The 16,922-nt window shown below is 36.6% G+C and overlaps 1 protein-coding gene across 2 annotated transcripts in view; it reads right to left on the reverse strand.

Annotated features, from left to right (window-relative positions):
* THEMIS (thymocyte selection associated) overlaps positions 1 to 16,922 on the reverse strand; it is a 189,043-nt gene that overhangs the window by 73,526 nt on the left and 98,595 nt on the right. For both annotated transcript variants that reach the window (XM_047735038.1, XM_047735039.1), the window contains exon 4: positions 13,001 to 14,049. In XM_047735038.1, the coding sequence (XP_047590994.1) occupies positions 13,001 to 14,049 (1,049 nt within the window). The remainder of the gene's footprint in view (positions 1 to 13,000; positions 14,050 to 16,922) is intronic.

The following is a 16,922-nucleotide window of genomic DNA, read 5'->3' on the forward strand; positions in this document are numbered from 1 at the left end:
CTGATAGAGTTATGTCTACACACTATTGCAGACACCTGAGACTCCTTCTGGCTGGATCACAGTAACCATCACTGTACATCTAATTGATTCTACTTGCCTAAACTCACTTACTTCAACCGGACATCTAAATATCCTTTTCTGAGCTCAATCCCAATTTTTGATACATCATAATAAACTGTCCCCCAAATCCATGCTCTCTCCAAATAAGAGCATTCTTGTCTTCCAGTTTTCATACTGAAATTATCTTCCTGTGTCTAATCCATTAGACAGAAAGTCTTCTGAGTTTAGATACTGTGCTTCATTCTCTTAATGTGTCTCCAGTGCTTATCATAGCAAATGGCATGCAATTAAGGCTTTGCATCTATGGAGCTAAAATAAGTGTAAACAATTATAATAATAAACATTATCTTAACATTTTAAAATAATTACAGATATAAATAATTTAAGAACATTTTACATGCAATATACAATTATAGTAATATCTAAAGAAATGCAAACAATAGATTTAAAATCTTTCTCCTCAATCTTTTATTGCAATTACATAGTTCTAGTTTTCTCTATGTAGCAGTAATACACTCTGAATTTTTCTTGGCTTAAGAAGGATGTGTCAATTATTCTGAGCTCTTTAACATAGTGATCCATATTAGTCCTCTTTTCATTAATAAGGTCATCTCTCCCTTGTTGAAGAAAAGTCTTAATAGTCTTTCTCGACCTTGTGTTATCACCTACTTGGTATGGAATTCCAAAATTACTGGTCCTAGTCCTTGTTTGCAGTCCAGCTCCTGACATTTATTTCAGTGAACTTTAATTGTTACTAAAAGTTTTCTGCTGATGCCAAGAATGGCCTTAGGCCTTCCCTAAAATTCTAACACCTCTTACGTAGTTTAAGGTACTCTCCAGCTTTTTGCCATTGAAGCAGTTAAAAAAAAAAAATCCTAAGCATGATAAATCAGCATTTACAAGAATAACATCAAAAGGACGTATCTGTCCTCCCCGATCACTTCTCTGACCTCTGATAATTCCAACAGACCAGACACAATGTCACAGACTACCATTTCTCAAAAACTGAACTTTCTTTAGAAGATGACATCTAAGCACATTAAAGTAGTTTTTAAAGGAAAAATATGAGTCCACTTCCAGTTGCTTTTCTTAATAAATCCATACATGTGACTAATTCTGAGAGCTTTTATAAGTATAAAATAAGGAATTTGTGAGTAAGGATGGGGACTTAAAAAGTGAGCCTGCAGAGAGAAGATACTAAGGATTAAGCTCGAAATCACTCAAGATACTTACAGTTAAGGGAGACCACAAGAGGGAGAGACAGTAAAAAATCCAGGAGGAAATTCAACCACCACAGTACAAGAAAACCAGAAGGGCGTGATGTTCCAGAAAACAAAGAATGGATTTCAAAAAGGGGGGAGTGTTCAACTATGCCATTTACTGTTTTGTATTCAAATAATATAAGGACTTTGGACACTAACCCTTTATTTGATACATCATTTGCAAAATCTTCTCCTGTTCAGGAGGTTGCCTTTTAATTTTGTTGATTATTTCTTTCACTGTGCAGAAGCTTTTTATATTGATGTGGGCCCAATAGTTTACTTTTGCTTCTATTTCCCTTGCCTTAAGAGACATTCTAGAAAAATGTTGCGATAGCCAATGTCAGAAGCATTACTGCCTGGCTCTCTTTCAGGATTTTTATCGTTCCAGGTCTCTCTTTTAGGTCTTTAATCCATATTAAGTTTATTTTTGTGTATCGTGTAAGAAAGTGGTCTAGTTTCATTCTTCTGCATGTGTTTGACAAGTTTCCCCAGCACCCTTTTTTGAAGAGACTTTTTCTTATTGTCTATTCATTCCTCTTCTGTTGAAGATCAGTTGACCATATCATTGTGGGTTTATTTCTAGGCTTTCTATTCTGTTATATTGATCTATGTGTCTACTTTTGCATCAGTACCAAACTGTTTTGATTACTGAAGTTTTGCAATATAATTTGAAGTCTGGAATTGTGATAACTTCAGTTTTATTTTTATTTTTCAAGATTGCTCTGGTTATTTGGGGTCATTTGTGATTCCATACAAATTTTAGAACTATTCTAGTTCTGTGAAAAATGTTGTTGGTATTTTAACAAGGATTGCATTAAATGTGCAGATTACTTTGGGTAGTATAGACATTTTAACAATATTTGTTCTTTCAACCCATGAGCATAGAATGTTTTCCCATTTCTTTGTGTTGTCTTCAAGTTCTTTCATAAGTGTTTTATAGTTTTCAGGGTACATTTGTTTTACCTCTTTGGTTAGGTTTATTCCTAAGTATCTTACTGGTTTATTTATTTTTTTTACAGATGTGAATGAGATTGATTCCTTGATTTCTGCTGCTTCATTATTGGTATATAGAAATGTAACAGATTTCTGCATATTGATTTTGCATCCTGCAACTTTACTGAATTTCTTTATCAGTTCTAGTATATTTTTGGTGGAGTTTTTCAGGGTTTCTATACATAGTATCATGTTATCTGCAAGTAGTGAAAGTTTTACTTCTTCCTTACCCATTCAGTTGCCTTTTATTTCTTTTTATTGTCTAATTGCTGTGGCTAGGACTTCCAGAGTTTGTTGAATAAAAGAGTGAGAGTGGACATCCTTGTCTTGTTCCTGTCCTTAGGGGAAAAGCTCTCATGTTTTCCCCATTGAGTATTATGTTAGCTATGGATTTTTCATATATGGTTTTTATTATGTTGAGGTATGTTCCCTTTATAAGAACTTATACAACTCAGCACCCCCAAAATAATCCAATTAAAAATGGCAGAAGACATGACTATTTTTCCAAAGATGTACAGATAGCCAACAGACATATGAAAAGATGCTCAACATCACTTATCATCAGGGAAATGCAAATAAAAACTACAGTGAGATATTTCACATTTGTCAGAATGGCTACAATAAAAAATACAGAAAACAAAAAGTGTTGGCGAGGATGTAGAGAAAAAGCAACCCTTGTGCACTGTTGGTGAGAATGCAAACTAGTCTAGTTACTGTGAAAAATATTGTGGATGTTCTCCAAAAAGTTAAAAATGGAACTACCCTGTGATCCAGTAACCACACTACTGGGCATTTACCCCCAAAATACAAAAATACTAAATCAAAGGGACATAAACATTCTGATGTTTACTGCAGCATTATTTACAATAGCCAAACTATGGAAGCAGCCCAAATATCCACTGATAGACAAATGGATAAAGAAGGTGTGGTATATATATATATATATATCTGAGTGATTTCATATGTATGAAATCACTCAGCCATTAAAAAAGAATGAAATCTTGTCATTTGCAATGGCATGGATGGAGCTAGAGAGTATTATGCTAAGTGAAATAAACCAGTCAGAGAGAGACAAATACTGTATGATTTCACTCACATGTGGAATTTAAGAAACAAACCAAATGAGCAAAAAAAAAAAAAAAAAAAAAAAAAGAGAGAGAGAGAGAGAGAAACCAAGAAACAGACTCTTAACCATAGAAAACACGATGATTATCAGAGAGGGAGTAGATGGGGGAATAGGTGAAACAGGTGATAGGGATTCAGGAATGCTCTCATCCTATTGAGCCCTGGATGATGTATGGAAGTTGAATCACCATGTTGTACACCTGAATCTAATATTGCACTGTATGTTAACTATCCTGGAATTGAAAAAAAAAAAAAATATGAGAACTAAGGACTGACCACAAAATTTGCCAACCAGAACACATTACATACCTTTCAGTCTCATTCATCTCATCTGCAAAATAGGGATAATGACAGCATCCATTTCATGAAGCGTGTGAAGGATTAAATAAGATAATAATACATGTTAGCACCTAACATAATGCCAGGAACAGAGGAAGAGTTCAGTAATGGGCAAGTAGTTTAATTACAGAACACTGAGCAGCTTGGATCATAGACCTTATGATATTTTATTGAATGCAGGATGCCTCTCAACCCTGTGAGAGCAAATTTGGCTCAAGAAGAGTCTAGTGTGAATGGAAAAATACAGAAATGATTACAGCTCAGGGGAGAAGCTAGAACCAGAGACAATGAAGAGAAAAATACCTTGGGCAGAAAGTTCCCATCCTTTGATTACACAATTCATACAACTGTGTTTTATTCTATTTCACAACTAGTAAGCATGCACTTTTTAAACTTTAGTTAAGGTTTGGGGGGTGCCTGGGTGGCTCAGTCGGTTAAGTGTCTGTCTTCCGCTCAGGTCATGATCCCAGGGTCCTGGGATCGAGCCCTGCATCGGGCTCCCTACTCGGCGGAAAGTCTGCTTCTCCCTCTCCCACTCCCTCTGCATGTATTCCCTCTCTCTCTGTCTCTCTCGCTGTGTCAAATAAACAAATAAAACCTTTGAACATTAGTTAAGGTTTGGAAAGCACTTGGAAACAACAACGAATTTCCAATAAGGACAAATGATATATAAAGTTTAGTGATCTAAGTAAGTTTAATATCACAAGTTAAAATTACTTTCTTCTCTCTTACACCAGGAGAACAGATATTTCTTGCTTTTATATATTGTTTAATTCCACAATTTTATAATCAGCACTTTTCAATTCTTTGAATAAATAACAATAGACTTATTATACAGTACTAGTGGTCTATGATATACACACACACACACACACACACACACACATATATATATATATATAGCCAAATTGAAGATATATTCCATTTGGCTAATTTTGTAGTCAATGGCCTTATTTGATTTCCTCTAATTTTTTTTCTCTCCTCACCAGATTTTAAATTAGCTATGTGATTGGTTCATGGTAAATATCTTAATGGCATGTCTTACAAAATAGCTAAAAGCAACTTGTTTTATTAGAAGTGTATATTGAAAACTAAGCACTAGGTAGACATTTTCCAAGACATCATGATCATATTGAAGTTAGATTCTGGGAAAAGTATGATAAAAAAATTTTTTTAGTGCTATAATAGGCTGGCTGAAAGACTGTCCTAAAATAATGCATTAGCATGAATCATATCTTTCTTTGAATTTTTAGAGTTTTTATGGACCTCTAGTTTCTCAAATTCTATTTTTACTTACTACTCTCTTCTAGTATTGAGATAAATCTTTTTCTTCTTCAATTTTCTACTTATCAATTTAAAAAAAAAATAGTGATTTTAGGAGGACTCTCTTTAAGCATTCTTTCATAGTACTCTTGTGCTCATTTTCTATCTTAACATTTACCCAGGAAATTTGGTTTGGGAAACAAAACATAAATGTTTTCATTTATATAGGCCTGGAAACACCACCAAAAGACTAAAAGTAATGGTTCACTTGCAAGAAACTGAGTTGTAGCAAAACGTATTTGCTCAAATATATAGCCTATGTCTTATCAATTTATTTCTAGGTAAGGTTTTTATTCTAAAATGAATTCAGAACTGATATAGAAATGGAAAACTCAGATAAATCAGTTTTTGAAAATGCTAAGCTAGCTGTAACTAACCTAACCTCCTCTAGATTTTTCCAACTACTCTTTAGACTTTTTGAAAATTTAAAAAATGAAATTGAAGGAAATGACCTCAAACAACAGAACTTAATTATCTAGTGAGCCAACACTCAATGAATCAATAAATCCCTATGGGGATTACAGGAAGTGGGTAATTCACATGCCCTTACTTTATACATACTGTGCACTCAGCATTTCAAATTACTGATTCTTCAGTGATAACTGGTCATTTCTAAACAGGGATTTCCAGGTTATGAATGTTTTTTAAAAATGAAAACTAACCTAATCTTTGTAAAAGCCAGAAATCTAATGTGAAATGATTTACTATAAATTTCTTTCAATCATTTTGCCAATCCACTGGAAAAATAAACAAATTTTTTAAATGATTTTTTTTTTGTGGCTAAAAAATAATAACCACTAACACTAAAAATGTGGTAATCACATATGCGGTGATGTATTTAGTTCTTGACTCCACAGATGGGAGAGGGAGGCAAGGAGCAATATTCACTAATGTTTTTCATCAGTCTTTCCTCACTCCCCTGCTGAGAATATTGTCAGTTGAAAACTCAAAGAGGGCCAAAAGTTTGGTTAATTCAAGAATTTCTGAGTAGGATTACACTTCAGCCTCACAGAAGGAAAACAGTGTTCTTTGGACATAATCTCTCTAGAGAAAATGAGTATTTTATTATTAGTTGAATAACATTCATTTTGTGGTTGACATTTCCTGAAAATCAGGTCATGTCTCCTTAATGCCTGACTTTAACTAATTTTTTTCATTTAAAAGTCATTTAAGCCATTCTTTGGCTATCCACCTATAAATATTAATATAGTATATATTAATAAAAGTTCTGTTTACTCTCTCACTTCCAGAAGCACAAAAAGAACCTATAACTATTCCACACTTCCTATTGAGTACAGAGTTCTACCTGCAGGGTTTCAGCTGGAACTTGAGTTTGGCTAATTTTCAACTCAGCACTTCCTTTATTCATCCTTTCCCTTCTCCTCCCACTTTTTTTACTTGCTCCTACTATAGTTGGCTGTTTACAGGCTCATGTCTTTAAATTAGGCTACAGATCTTGGGCAACTCAAAACCCATGGTGTCTTAATCTGTATGTGCCTTAACCTTGAGGACAGCTCAAATATCTGCTGGACATATGCTAAATTTGTCAACATTTTAAAGGAAGATCATAAGTTCCCTCTTCCTTATTTCTCAGATTTAAAATCCCAGCTTTTTATGTATGTCCATGTTCCACCATTTTTTGCCTTTGGTCTCTGAAGACTGCTAAAACATTACTTTTCCCTATTCACAGGGAAACAGACGTACAACTTCTATGTTAGATGGAGAGAATGCATTGCGTGTAGATAATCTTCAGAACTGTAGAGTTGGTTATAAACCCAAACACTCTTAATGTCTTTATACTACATCAGGTTAACACAAACAAAAGCACAGGATATAATACTTTTCTCTAACAATCTAGATTTACCCTAGAAGCGTGGTTTCTTTAACACTTTTCAGCCACTGTCACACAGGATCAGAAGTGAGTCTTAGCACCCATTAGCAGCTGGTGAAGTGTTGTCTCTACACCCCCCAGAAACTACTGCTTTCCTCTGTCTTTTTCAGCTCTCTAATTCTGGTACCGGGCTTGTTTTCTGCTCAAATCACACCACCTTGCCATTACTGCCTCCCTTGCTCTTCGCCTTAATGTCTCCTGTGGGTGTTCTTGCCCGACAGAAATCTAGAAATTCCAGCAGCAAAGTACACACTTGGGCATTAAATGGCCAAACAGAGTTAGTGAAATGCAAGATTTCTGGTCCCAGGTGCAGTCTCTGAAGGAGTGGAATATCTCATCTTTCAACCAAAGGTTTGTTTTTCTATCTGGTTATAGGCCCTTTCATCAGAAGACAGAAGTTACATTTCTCCTGTGTGGGACTCAGAAGTCATAGCCATATATATCCACGACAGGCAAAAACCGCAGTGAGTACATGTTCTTTCAAACTATCTGAAACTACTTCTGACATAGGAACTAACCCTCAGGAAAGGAGAGTCTGCCCCACAACATTGCCATTTAGAAAACAATTTTAAGCCCAGCCATTTATTTAGCCATTTTGACACTGTTCTCATCTGATGAAGAAACAGAATGCAAAGATCTTAAAGATGTTATGTCTACACTGTCCTAAGCCCAAAAAGAATGTTAAGGGGTCACTCAGGACATTTTCATCCCTTTGTTCAGACCCCATCCATTATTCCCCCTAATGGTTATCACGTTTTCAAAACAATAAAGTCCTTCCATGGAAAACTTCCTATGTCTCAAGATGTGTTGTTATCTCGGGGGATATCTACCACCCACACACCCCACACCTGCCCCTGCTCATATCCATATTAAAATTTTCAAAGCACTACTACAGTCGATCCTTCCTTATTCTGGGCATTATTCAAGCTAGAGAGCAGTTGCAATTCTACCCTGGAAAACAGTTCTTTCTATTTAACCTAGTCTCTATAACCTGTCCTCATACAGTCTTAATTTCTAAACTTCCTAGATGAACCACCAGGGTTCATCACTGGTGGTGGATATCTGTACTCTCAGGTAGCACATGCATCCGTTCTGTTGTGTCACAGTGCAAGAAATGATCTCGGAAAAGTAATGACCCACTGGGAAGGCATAAGTAAACTTACATAATGAGGAATCCGATATTCTTATCTACATATAGAATAAGGTATTTTAAGGAGTTAAGTGGGTTTGAATATTTAAACTCTGAACAGCCCTCCGAGTTTAAAGCAATATTCCATATGCAAGTTAAAATCTTAGAGGCTTGTTTTCAATGACTGCTTCCTGCCTGTGGAGTATAAAAAGTGTTTTAACCGATCACTTCTAAAAGCATACATAGATAGAAGAGCTTTAATGTAGATATGAGAAGAAACATAAAAGAAATATATGAACGGATGACACTGTGATGATAAGAAATAGTTGGTTGAAGACTTTTCAAGTAGATTATGCAGAAACTGACAGAGCTTCTGTTTATATTTCAAAAATGATCTGCTAAGCAGATTTCTATCTTCATGGTAGGAAAATGTGTTGAAAATGAGGTCAGTAGGTCTGAGCACAGGTAAATGGTAGCATTCTCTCCCATTTTAAAGTGATTTCATGAAAATATAATTTTTTATCTACTACACTAGCATTGATGAAACTACTTATAAACAAAGAATTATTGACCCTTCTCAACAGACTGATAAACTTTCAGCTGAGCTCAAGTGTCCTGATAATATCTCTGACCTAGGGTTTCTTAGCTTCTGCTTTCACCTTTTGGGGACAAGGAATCTATTCCCACATATTACACACCAAAATTGTCTACCCTTTCATTCTCAGCCAATGTTGTGATAGAAAATAAGAATGTATTCTTTGGGAGTGCCTGAGTGGCTCAGTGGGTTAAGCCTCTGCCTTCGGCTCGGGTCATGATCTCAGGGTCCTGGGATCGATCCCCGCATTGTGGTCTCTGCTTGGCAGAGAGCCAGATTCCCCCTCTCTCTCTGCCTGCCTCTCTGCCTACTTGTGATCTCTTCTGTCAAATAAATATATTTTAAAAAATATATTTTAAAAAAAGAGAAAAAAAAAGGAATGTATTATTTGCCACAGAGTAGCTCCTTAAATGTATACAACAGTATCATTCAAGTTTAATCACACAGTTCCCTCAACTATTTCTCAGATGAAAATGGCTTTGGGATTTTTTAACATCTTAACAAATAACTCAACATTTAACAAACTTCTATGACTCGATATTTTTTAAAGTGGGATTCAGAGGGGTGCCTGGGTGGCATAGTTGGTTGAGCATCTGACTCTTGATTTTGGCTCAGGTCATGGTCTCAGTGTCCTGAGGTCAAGCCCCATGTCAGGCTCCATGTTCAGCATGGAGTCTGCTTGAGATTCTCTTTCTCTCTGCCCTTCCCGCTTGTGTGCTCTCTCTCTCTCTAAATACGTAAATCTTAAAATTAAATTAAATTAAATTATATTAAAAAGAAGTGAGATTCAGAAATAGACAAAAGGATCCCTGTATGGTCTGACCAGTGAACTAGCAATTAGTGATTATTAAGTTGATCTGGAATCCTACACATATGAATTTAGTCAAAGATTGCATTAGTTTTATTTTAGTAACTGTGAGATACTAGGAAATGTATATACTGGTCTCTATCCTTGGTTCCTGACACAGAGTTCCTAAATCCTTTGGAAGTTCCTGGGTAATAGGAATATTTTTTGTTCTAATGAGGTGACTCTGGATGGGCTTCTGGATGGAGGCTGTTCACCAGAAAAATCACCCCATAATTAGAAGCTTGGAATTGTCAACCCTTCTACCACTGTCCACTCTGGAATTCTCCAGAGAGGGAAGAGGGACTGGAAATGGAGTTAATAATTGATCATCCCTATGTGAGGAAGCCTCCACAAGAATCCCGAAAGTATGGGATTTGGAGAGCTTCCAGGCTAGCAAACACTTCCATATACCAGGAGGGTAGTGTATCCCAACTATACAGGACAGAAGCTCCTATGTTCAAGACCCTACCAGACCTTGCCCTGCATATCTCTTCCTCTGACTATTTATCTTTATTCTTTATCACATTCTTTAATAAACTAGTAAACCCAATTCCTGAGTTCACTGAGCCGTGTTAGGGAGCTCACTGAACCTGAGGAGGGGCTTGTGGGAACTCCAATTTGTAGCCTTCTCAGATAGAAGTTGTAGGTAACCCGAGGACCTACTACTTGCAATTAGTATCTGAAATGGGGATCAGACTTGAGGGACTGAGCCCTTAACATGTGGCATCGAACACTATCTCCAAGTAAGTAGTTTCAAATTGAGTTAAGTTGTAGGACACCCACTTGGTGTCAGCAACCTGTTTGGTGTCAGAAAACTCACATATCTGGTGTCAGAAGTATTGTGATTGTGGCATTTGTGTGAATAAAGAAGAAACTGAGGAGGGGGTCTGAGGGTTTCTCCAAGTCAGTAACCTAGGTGTAACTTATTGTTTTGTGAGTTTCTCTCCTAATAAAACACTTGGATCATTTTCATCTGACATTCTGTGAAATGGCATTTTTAAAACTTGTAGTCCATATTTTTTTCTATGAATGCTTTCTTAGTAGTTTAGGATTTTCAACTCCTTCCTTTCTGACTGTAATGGACATCTCTGGTTCTTCACATACTACACACTTACCTCTACCATTTGAGACACCAGTCCTCATTCCCTTCCCCACCAGTCTTGACTGTAAGTTGGGACAGCCAATGAATCGACTGAACCAGGAAATAAGCAAGTACTCCAAAGTCCCCCTCTTTTTAAAATGGAAACAAACAAAGAGATGATATTCTTCTCAAGTGGTGAGACTATATGATGCTGGAACCATCATCATAGTGTGCCTTGTATGAGTAAAACTAGTCTGTGAAAGTAACTCTTGTGATGAAAAGCAAAATCCACTTTGGCCACATTCAAAATTCTCCTTCCAACTGTCCTTAGGACAGTTAGCTGTACCCTTAGGTTCTCCATGGGAACATGAGCTAATAAATTCATTAAAAAGAAAAAGAAAAAGAAAAGCCACTTTGCAAAAAAAAAAAAAAAAAAAAAAAAAAAAAAAAAATCTAACTTAAATATAGATTTTTCTATGCAAAGGTTTTACTTATTCCTCATGCTTAACTTCTGTCTTATATTAGCTTTCTATTGCTGCTGTAACATAAACTTGGTGCCTTAAACAATACAAATTGATTATCTTACAGTTCTGTAAGTCAGAAATCCTACCTAAGTCTCATTGGCTAAAATGAAGGTGTTGACAGAGCTGATGAGGGAACAAAAGACTGGCTGAATCTTTCTTGGTCATCAGCTCCAAACCTCACTCCACCATACCTCACCTATATTCCAAAACCACATCAGAGCTGTGTTCCTTTCTGGAGGCTTTAGGGGAGAATGTTTTCTTAAATTTTCTAGCATCTAGAAACTATCTGCATTCCCTGACTCAATTCTCCCTTCCTTCATCTTCAAAGCTACAACACTATCTCCCTGTAACCATTCTCCTGAGTCACATCTCTCTCTGATCCTGACTTCAACTGGGAAAGGTTCTTTTAAGGATCGGTGACTAAGTGGGACCTCTCTGGTTAATCCAGAATAATCTCCTCATCTCAAAGTCCTTAATTTTGAGCACATGTACCAAGTCTATTTTGCCATCTAATGTAACATAGTCACAAGTTCTGGAAGATTAGGCATGAACATCTTGGGAAGGTATTGCAGCGGGGGCGGGGGTGAGGTGGGGAATTATTCTACCTATAACTAAAAATGAGACCAGCATTCCATCTCTCACATCATTCCATTCAGCAATAAAAATATATTAAACAGTAGAAGTCAGACCCACTCCACATTAATAGCAACCTGTTAATCAACATTATTTGGGAACAATTTTTTAATTTAAAATGACTCCTTCAAGATTGTTTTTTCTGGAAAGGAAATTTCTGCTCCTTTTATCTTTCTTCTGAAGATGAGTTTGAAGATTCTTTCCAGATTTATCCAGCATACACTCAGAATGCACTCTTTGAAATGTAGAATTAAAAGTATTTTCATACCCACATACTTGAAGCCTGAGGCTGCTATCATTCCTGAGTATAGAGAGTAAACACAGCATCTCTCTTTGTTTTACTAATTGCTTTGTTTCCCCAAGCTGCTCGAACAACATCTGCCAGGCCAGAATGCACTCCTTCCACACACCACAGCACCACGGCTGGCCCGATAAATGACCTAACACTCCATGGTGTACTGGCAAGTGCTTTCCAGGCACACAGCAGGCAGTTTTCAAGAAGCAAAGACTTTAAGTAGAAATGAAGCTGAGACCCCTCCCTTCCCAAAATCTTTCCAATGGTTATGGAGTTGTTGATTCTGTTATGATCTCACACTGTCTGCAATTTTATTGATTTTGTTTTTCAATAGAACTGTTAAAGATTACAATCCTCAGATAGGCAGAATGTGGGCAGATGCTCATATGCTCACACACAGTTCTGCCAAGATATTTTTACATCTTTTTGCACATAAAACAAAATGAAGACATGTGTTATAGATGCATGCTACTGGTAACCCCCCCAAAGAAGGGAGTTTATTGTATGCTCATTTCCTGGATGAGGTATTAAAACAACTCTACCTAGAAAAAAGAACGGCACTTCCAAAATAAAAGAGATTTGCTTCTGAGGAAACTTATCAAACATTCCTAATTACCAAGACCCATTGAGACGGCAGTTTGGGTCATCATATCCAAATGTCCTCCCTGCTATTTCTAATTCAATACAAACTTCTTGTCACATCTACTGGTTAAGCATCAAAATACAAAATGCTGCAACAGCTTATGCTCTGTTGATGTTCATTCATCTACTGTGCATCAGAAAGGCTCATTTCAAATATGGCATGAAAGAAAGAAAAGTAAGCAAAAAACAAACTCGGAGACTTAAAATAAACTGCCTCAAGAAAAATGCTAAAAAGGAAAAACTACAAAATCATAGCCTTACCTTGGGAGACTTAAGCAGACCCACAGCCCTGTTTTCTGGTAAGGTGAACGGGGTAAGCTTTGTTTCCTCCACTGAGGGATGTTTGGGAGGGCGAGGTGGGGGGTGGGAAAAAGAGCCTTCATATCTTCGCATCATGTAATACTGTTCTTCGGTGATCTCTTCAACCAGACTCCTGACTAGAACTGATCCTGTGTCCCCAGAAAAACTATTAACTAGCTGGACAGTCATATTTAAGCGGCTGACAGGAATTTCCCAGCACTCCTTGGGGCTGGCAAAGTCACTTATGAGTAGATAAGAGTCTGTGATAGCTTCCTCCAGCCGCAGTCCTGGTGTAGCAGCCAAAATGTCTTCTTCAATGGAAAGATCTCTCACAGATACCTTCACGTTGAAGGGCAAGTGGAACTGTGCACAGAGCTCAGAAATCTGGTACTGTTTCTTATCATGAATCACCTCTACGAAACCTCCTTCCATGTACAAAGGGAGCAGTGTTGCCTCATAGGATTTTTTGAGGATTTTTTCACAGGCCAGAACATTCACCACTTTTTTAATTCCCTCACAAAGGACTTCAGTCGTCTGTGAGTGATGCACTAGAAACTGGTCCCCGACAGATACAGATGATAGCTCATCATGAGGGGGATGAAAGGCCTTGGTGGCCACCACGTGGAGAGGCTCCTTTTCACTCTTTGCTATCTCAAGGTCATAGGCAGTTGGGAACTCCCGAGGCCGCCGCTTGAATTTACCTTTATAACTAGTGGGGATCAAGAAGTGCCTTTTAGGAAAATTGCTTCGAATTTCTGAAGCTAAGATTCTCGATGCCTGGTACTTTTTGTGGATCACAATGGTTTTCCCAGGCTGTAAAGTGCTTCTGGGCAGCTCGTTTCCCTGAGGTGCCTCTATGACTTCAGCCACTATGGGGAACTCTTTACTGGTCATTTCAAAGAGATCTTGTGTAGATAACAGCTGAAGAAACCAGTTGGCATCATAACTGTCAGTAATGTCTTTGACTTCAACATCTAAACTGGGGAGGATACGAACTATATCCTTTCGGACTGAAAGAAAAAAAAAAGATTATGACATTTTGTCCATCAAAGTGTTGTTCTGAGATGGTATTAGAATCCTTACTGGCATCATAGATAAATTCCACTGGAAAAAAAATCAGACATTCATGATGTAACACTTCTTATGTGTGACTTTCATTTTTTCACATTTTAAAATGAAGTAGATCATATGTAAAATCAATTCCCATAAGCTCACTGCTCAGCTTACAAAAGAGATATTAACTTTTCCCTTCCTTAGAGCCCTATGAAGCTTGTCAAAATTTCATCTGCCTCACTAGAACCTAAGGATAACTATTTTCCTGATTCTAGAGTTAATCATTATCCTGTTTTTAAAATGGTTTTATCTCACATAACATAGATAAATATATGTGCATATTTATAAGTATATATCTATATCCCTCAGTATATAAGTATTTATATAAGTATAAATATATATAAGTATTTATGTGTATATATCTTTTTCAGAAGGTTTATAATATCATTCAAAGTCATGCTCTTGAGCTCCAGCCATAACATATGAAATTATCTTAAAAGAAATTTTCAGTACTTTGAATAAGACCCTTCCTGCATAAGGCTCAAGACAAACATTCTTCATGCAAAATTCTATTCCCTTGCAGAACAACACTGCAAGATCATGGGATATAAGGTACTTAAGACTAACATATGGAAGTCAACAATAAGATGCATGCTTTTCCAATGTGAAAGTTATTCTTTCTCTGCTGATGTTCCATTAACCTGGATAGAAAAGGGGAGTCACAGGATGGGTCACAGAGAAGCCATTCAGGAGCCTTAGGTAAGCTGGTGGGTACTTACCAATGTATTCTTTGCCTAATGTGGCAATGAGGACTAATAAATCTCAAATTCTTTCTAAGCACCCACTATCCTAGAAGTCTTTGTTTGAGACTAGAGAGACACTTAAAATATTGTCCTAAAATTATTTATCTGCTCTCCATGCACTATCTCACATAGATTGTTAGAATGGTCTTGAATTAGAAATAAAGTTACTATTAACAGAGTTGTATAATGGTTTATATTTTCTTGACAGTTTCCTATCATGTAATGTTTTATAGCATTTTCACAATCCACTGTTGTTTCCCAATATCTCCAGCCACATTTCTATCAATACACTTTCTTCCTTGCATGCTTTTGAAAAAAAATAATTTGGAAGATTTTGAAAACAGAATTTCCTCTTTAAAAGCATTACCTATGTTATTATGTTTTATACTTTAACTTTATGCAACATCTGGAAGCTATAACTTTGTAAGTTGTGTTATATTATTTGCACATGCTGTATAACAGAGTTCCTGAAGGCATAATGTGAAAAAGCATTATTTTATATTCTTGAATAGAGAACAGAAAAAAAGACAAAAAAAAAAAAAAAAACAATGGTTGTCTATAGGATGAAAATCTATAAAAATGCTTCATTAAAAAAAATTGAAAGAAGGCTAAGAGAACACTTCTTACCTTCATCAATTCATTGTAAAAAGTTTAGCATACCCAAACTTTTTTAAAAAAGATTTTATTTATTTATTTGACACAGAGAGAGAGAGAGAGAGGGAGGGAGAGAGAGAGAGCACAAGTAGGGGGAGTAGCAGAGGGAGAAGCAGGCTCCCCTATGCAGGATTCAATCCCAGGATGCTGGGATTATGACCAAGGGCAGATGCTTAACCAACTAAGCAACCCAGGTCCTCCACATACTCAAAGTTTTAAGATTATTGCCACAGGTTTCCCTGAATCTGAAGGTAATTTTAAAAACTCTAAGATCTCAGCAAGTTGGATAGAAATTAATGAGGTCTAAAAATTGTAGCACTAGCATTAGGTAAGCATCATAGTCTCATGCCATTTCTCAAGTTGAGGGAACAGTGAAACATTGGTAGAACAGATGTCATAAGGACTTTCTGCAGGCTCTGAACTGATCCAACAGAACATAGGGACCTTAATGTAACCTAGGTCCCAAATTATATTTGGGCACTACAGGTATTGTGGTATAAGAATCTATGGTTATTTTGTTGACCAACATATCCCAATGTCTCAAATAGTGCCTGGTATATAGTAAGTACTCAATAAATGAATTGAATAAATGAAAAACTTGCCAGAACAATATCCTTGACTGAGCATTAAAGGATGTGATCTGTTAAATAAGTAGAGTTCCACATAAAATTTCCTTGGGAAAAAAATTTTGTACCGCTAATACTCCTGCTATACGTCATAGAAGGTATTATATATATAATTTAAAACATGCCCCTGTAGGTTGTAGTGTATCTTATTCAATGGCTTTTTCTGTGCAATAAGTATTTTTACTTTAACTATTTAATTTCTGTAGAACAACAATCTAGACATTTTAAGTATAAAAATAATAACAATGAATGTGCCTTAGTAGAACATTCAATAAGGAACAATAGTACATGCATTGAAAATCAACAACTCTTCTTTGATCCATCAGAGAATTGAGGTTACAAGGCAAACCATCACTCCCAAAATGAGAGAAATAGGTTAATACACACTTACTGCTTATTGGCAACAGAAGCCTCCACTGGATTCAACAACTAGTAAGAACACTTTAAGAGTAATTGACTACTTGCTGGAGACAAAGCCTAGACAAGTTTAAGAGATAAAACTTCTGGAGTCCATGTTTAGGTGGATTCCCACCCCCACTTTCTTGTTTATTCCCAAGAGACCCACCAGGTTCTCAGGGTGAAGATCAGAGAAAAATCCCTTCATGCTTCTAGCAGAATAATAGAAAAAGTCACAGCATTCAGTTTTCCTTAAAAAAAGGTCTGCCCTCAAGGAAAACTATTTTACCACAGCCTAACCAACTTGGGTTTTACCAGAGTTGAACTGACGTAGGGGAAGGGAAATACCAA

This window comes from Lutra lutra, chromosome 6, assembly GCF_902655055.1.
Source record: "Lutra lutra chromosome 6, mLutLut1.2, whole genome shotgun sequence".
NCBI lineage: Eukaryota > Metazoa > Chordata > Mammalia > Carnivora > Mustelidae > Lutra > Lutra lutra.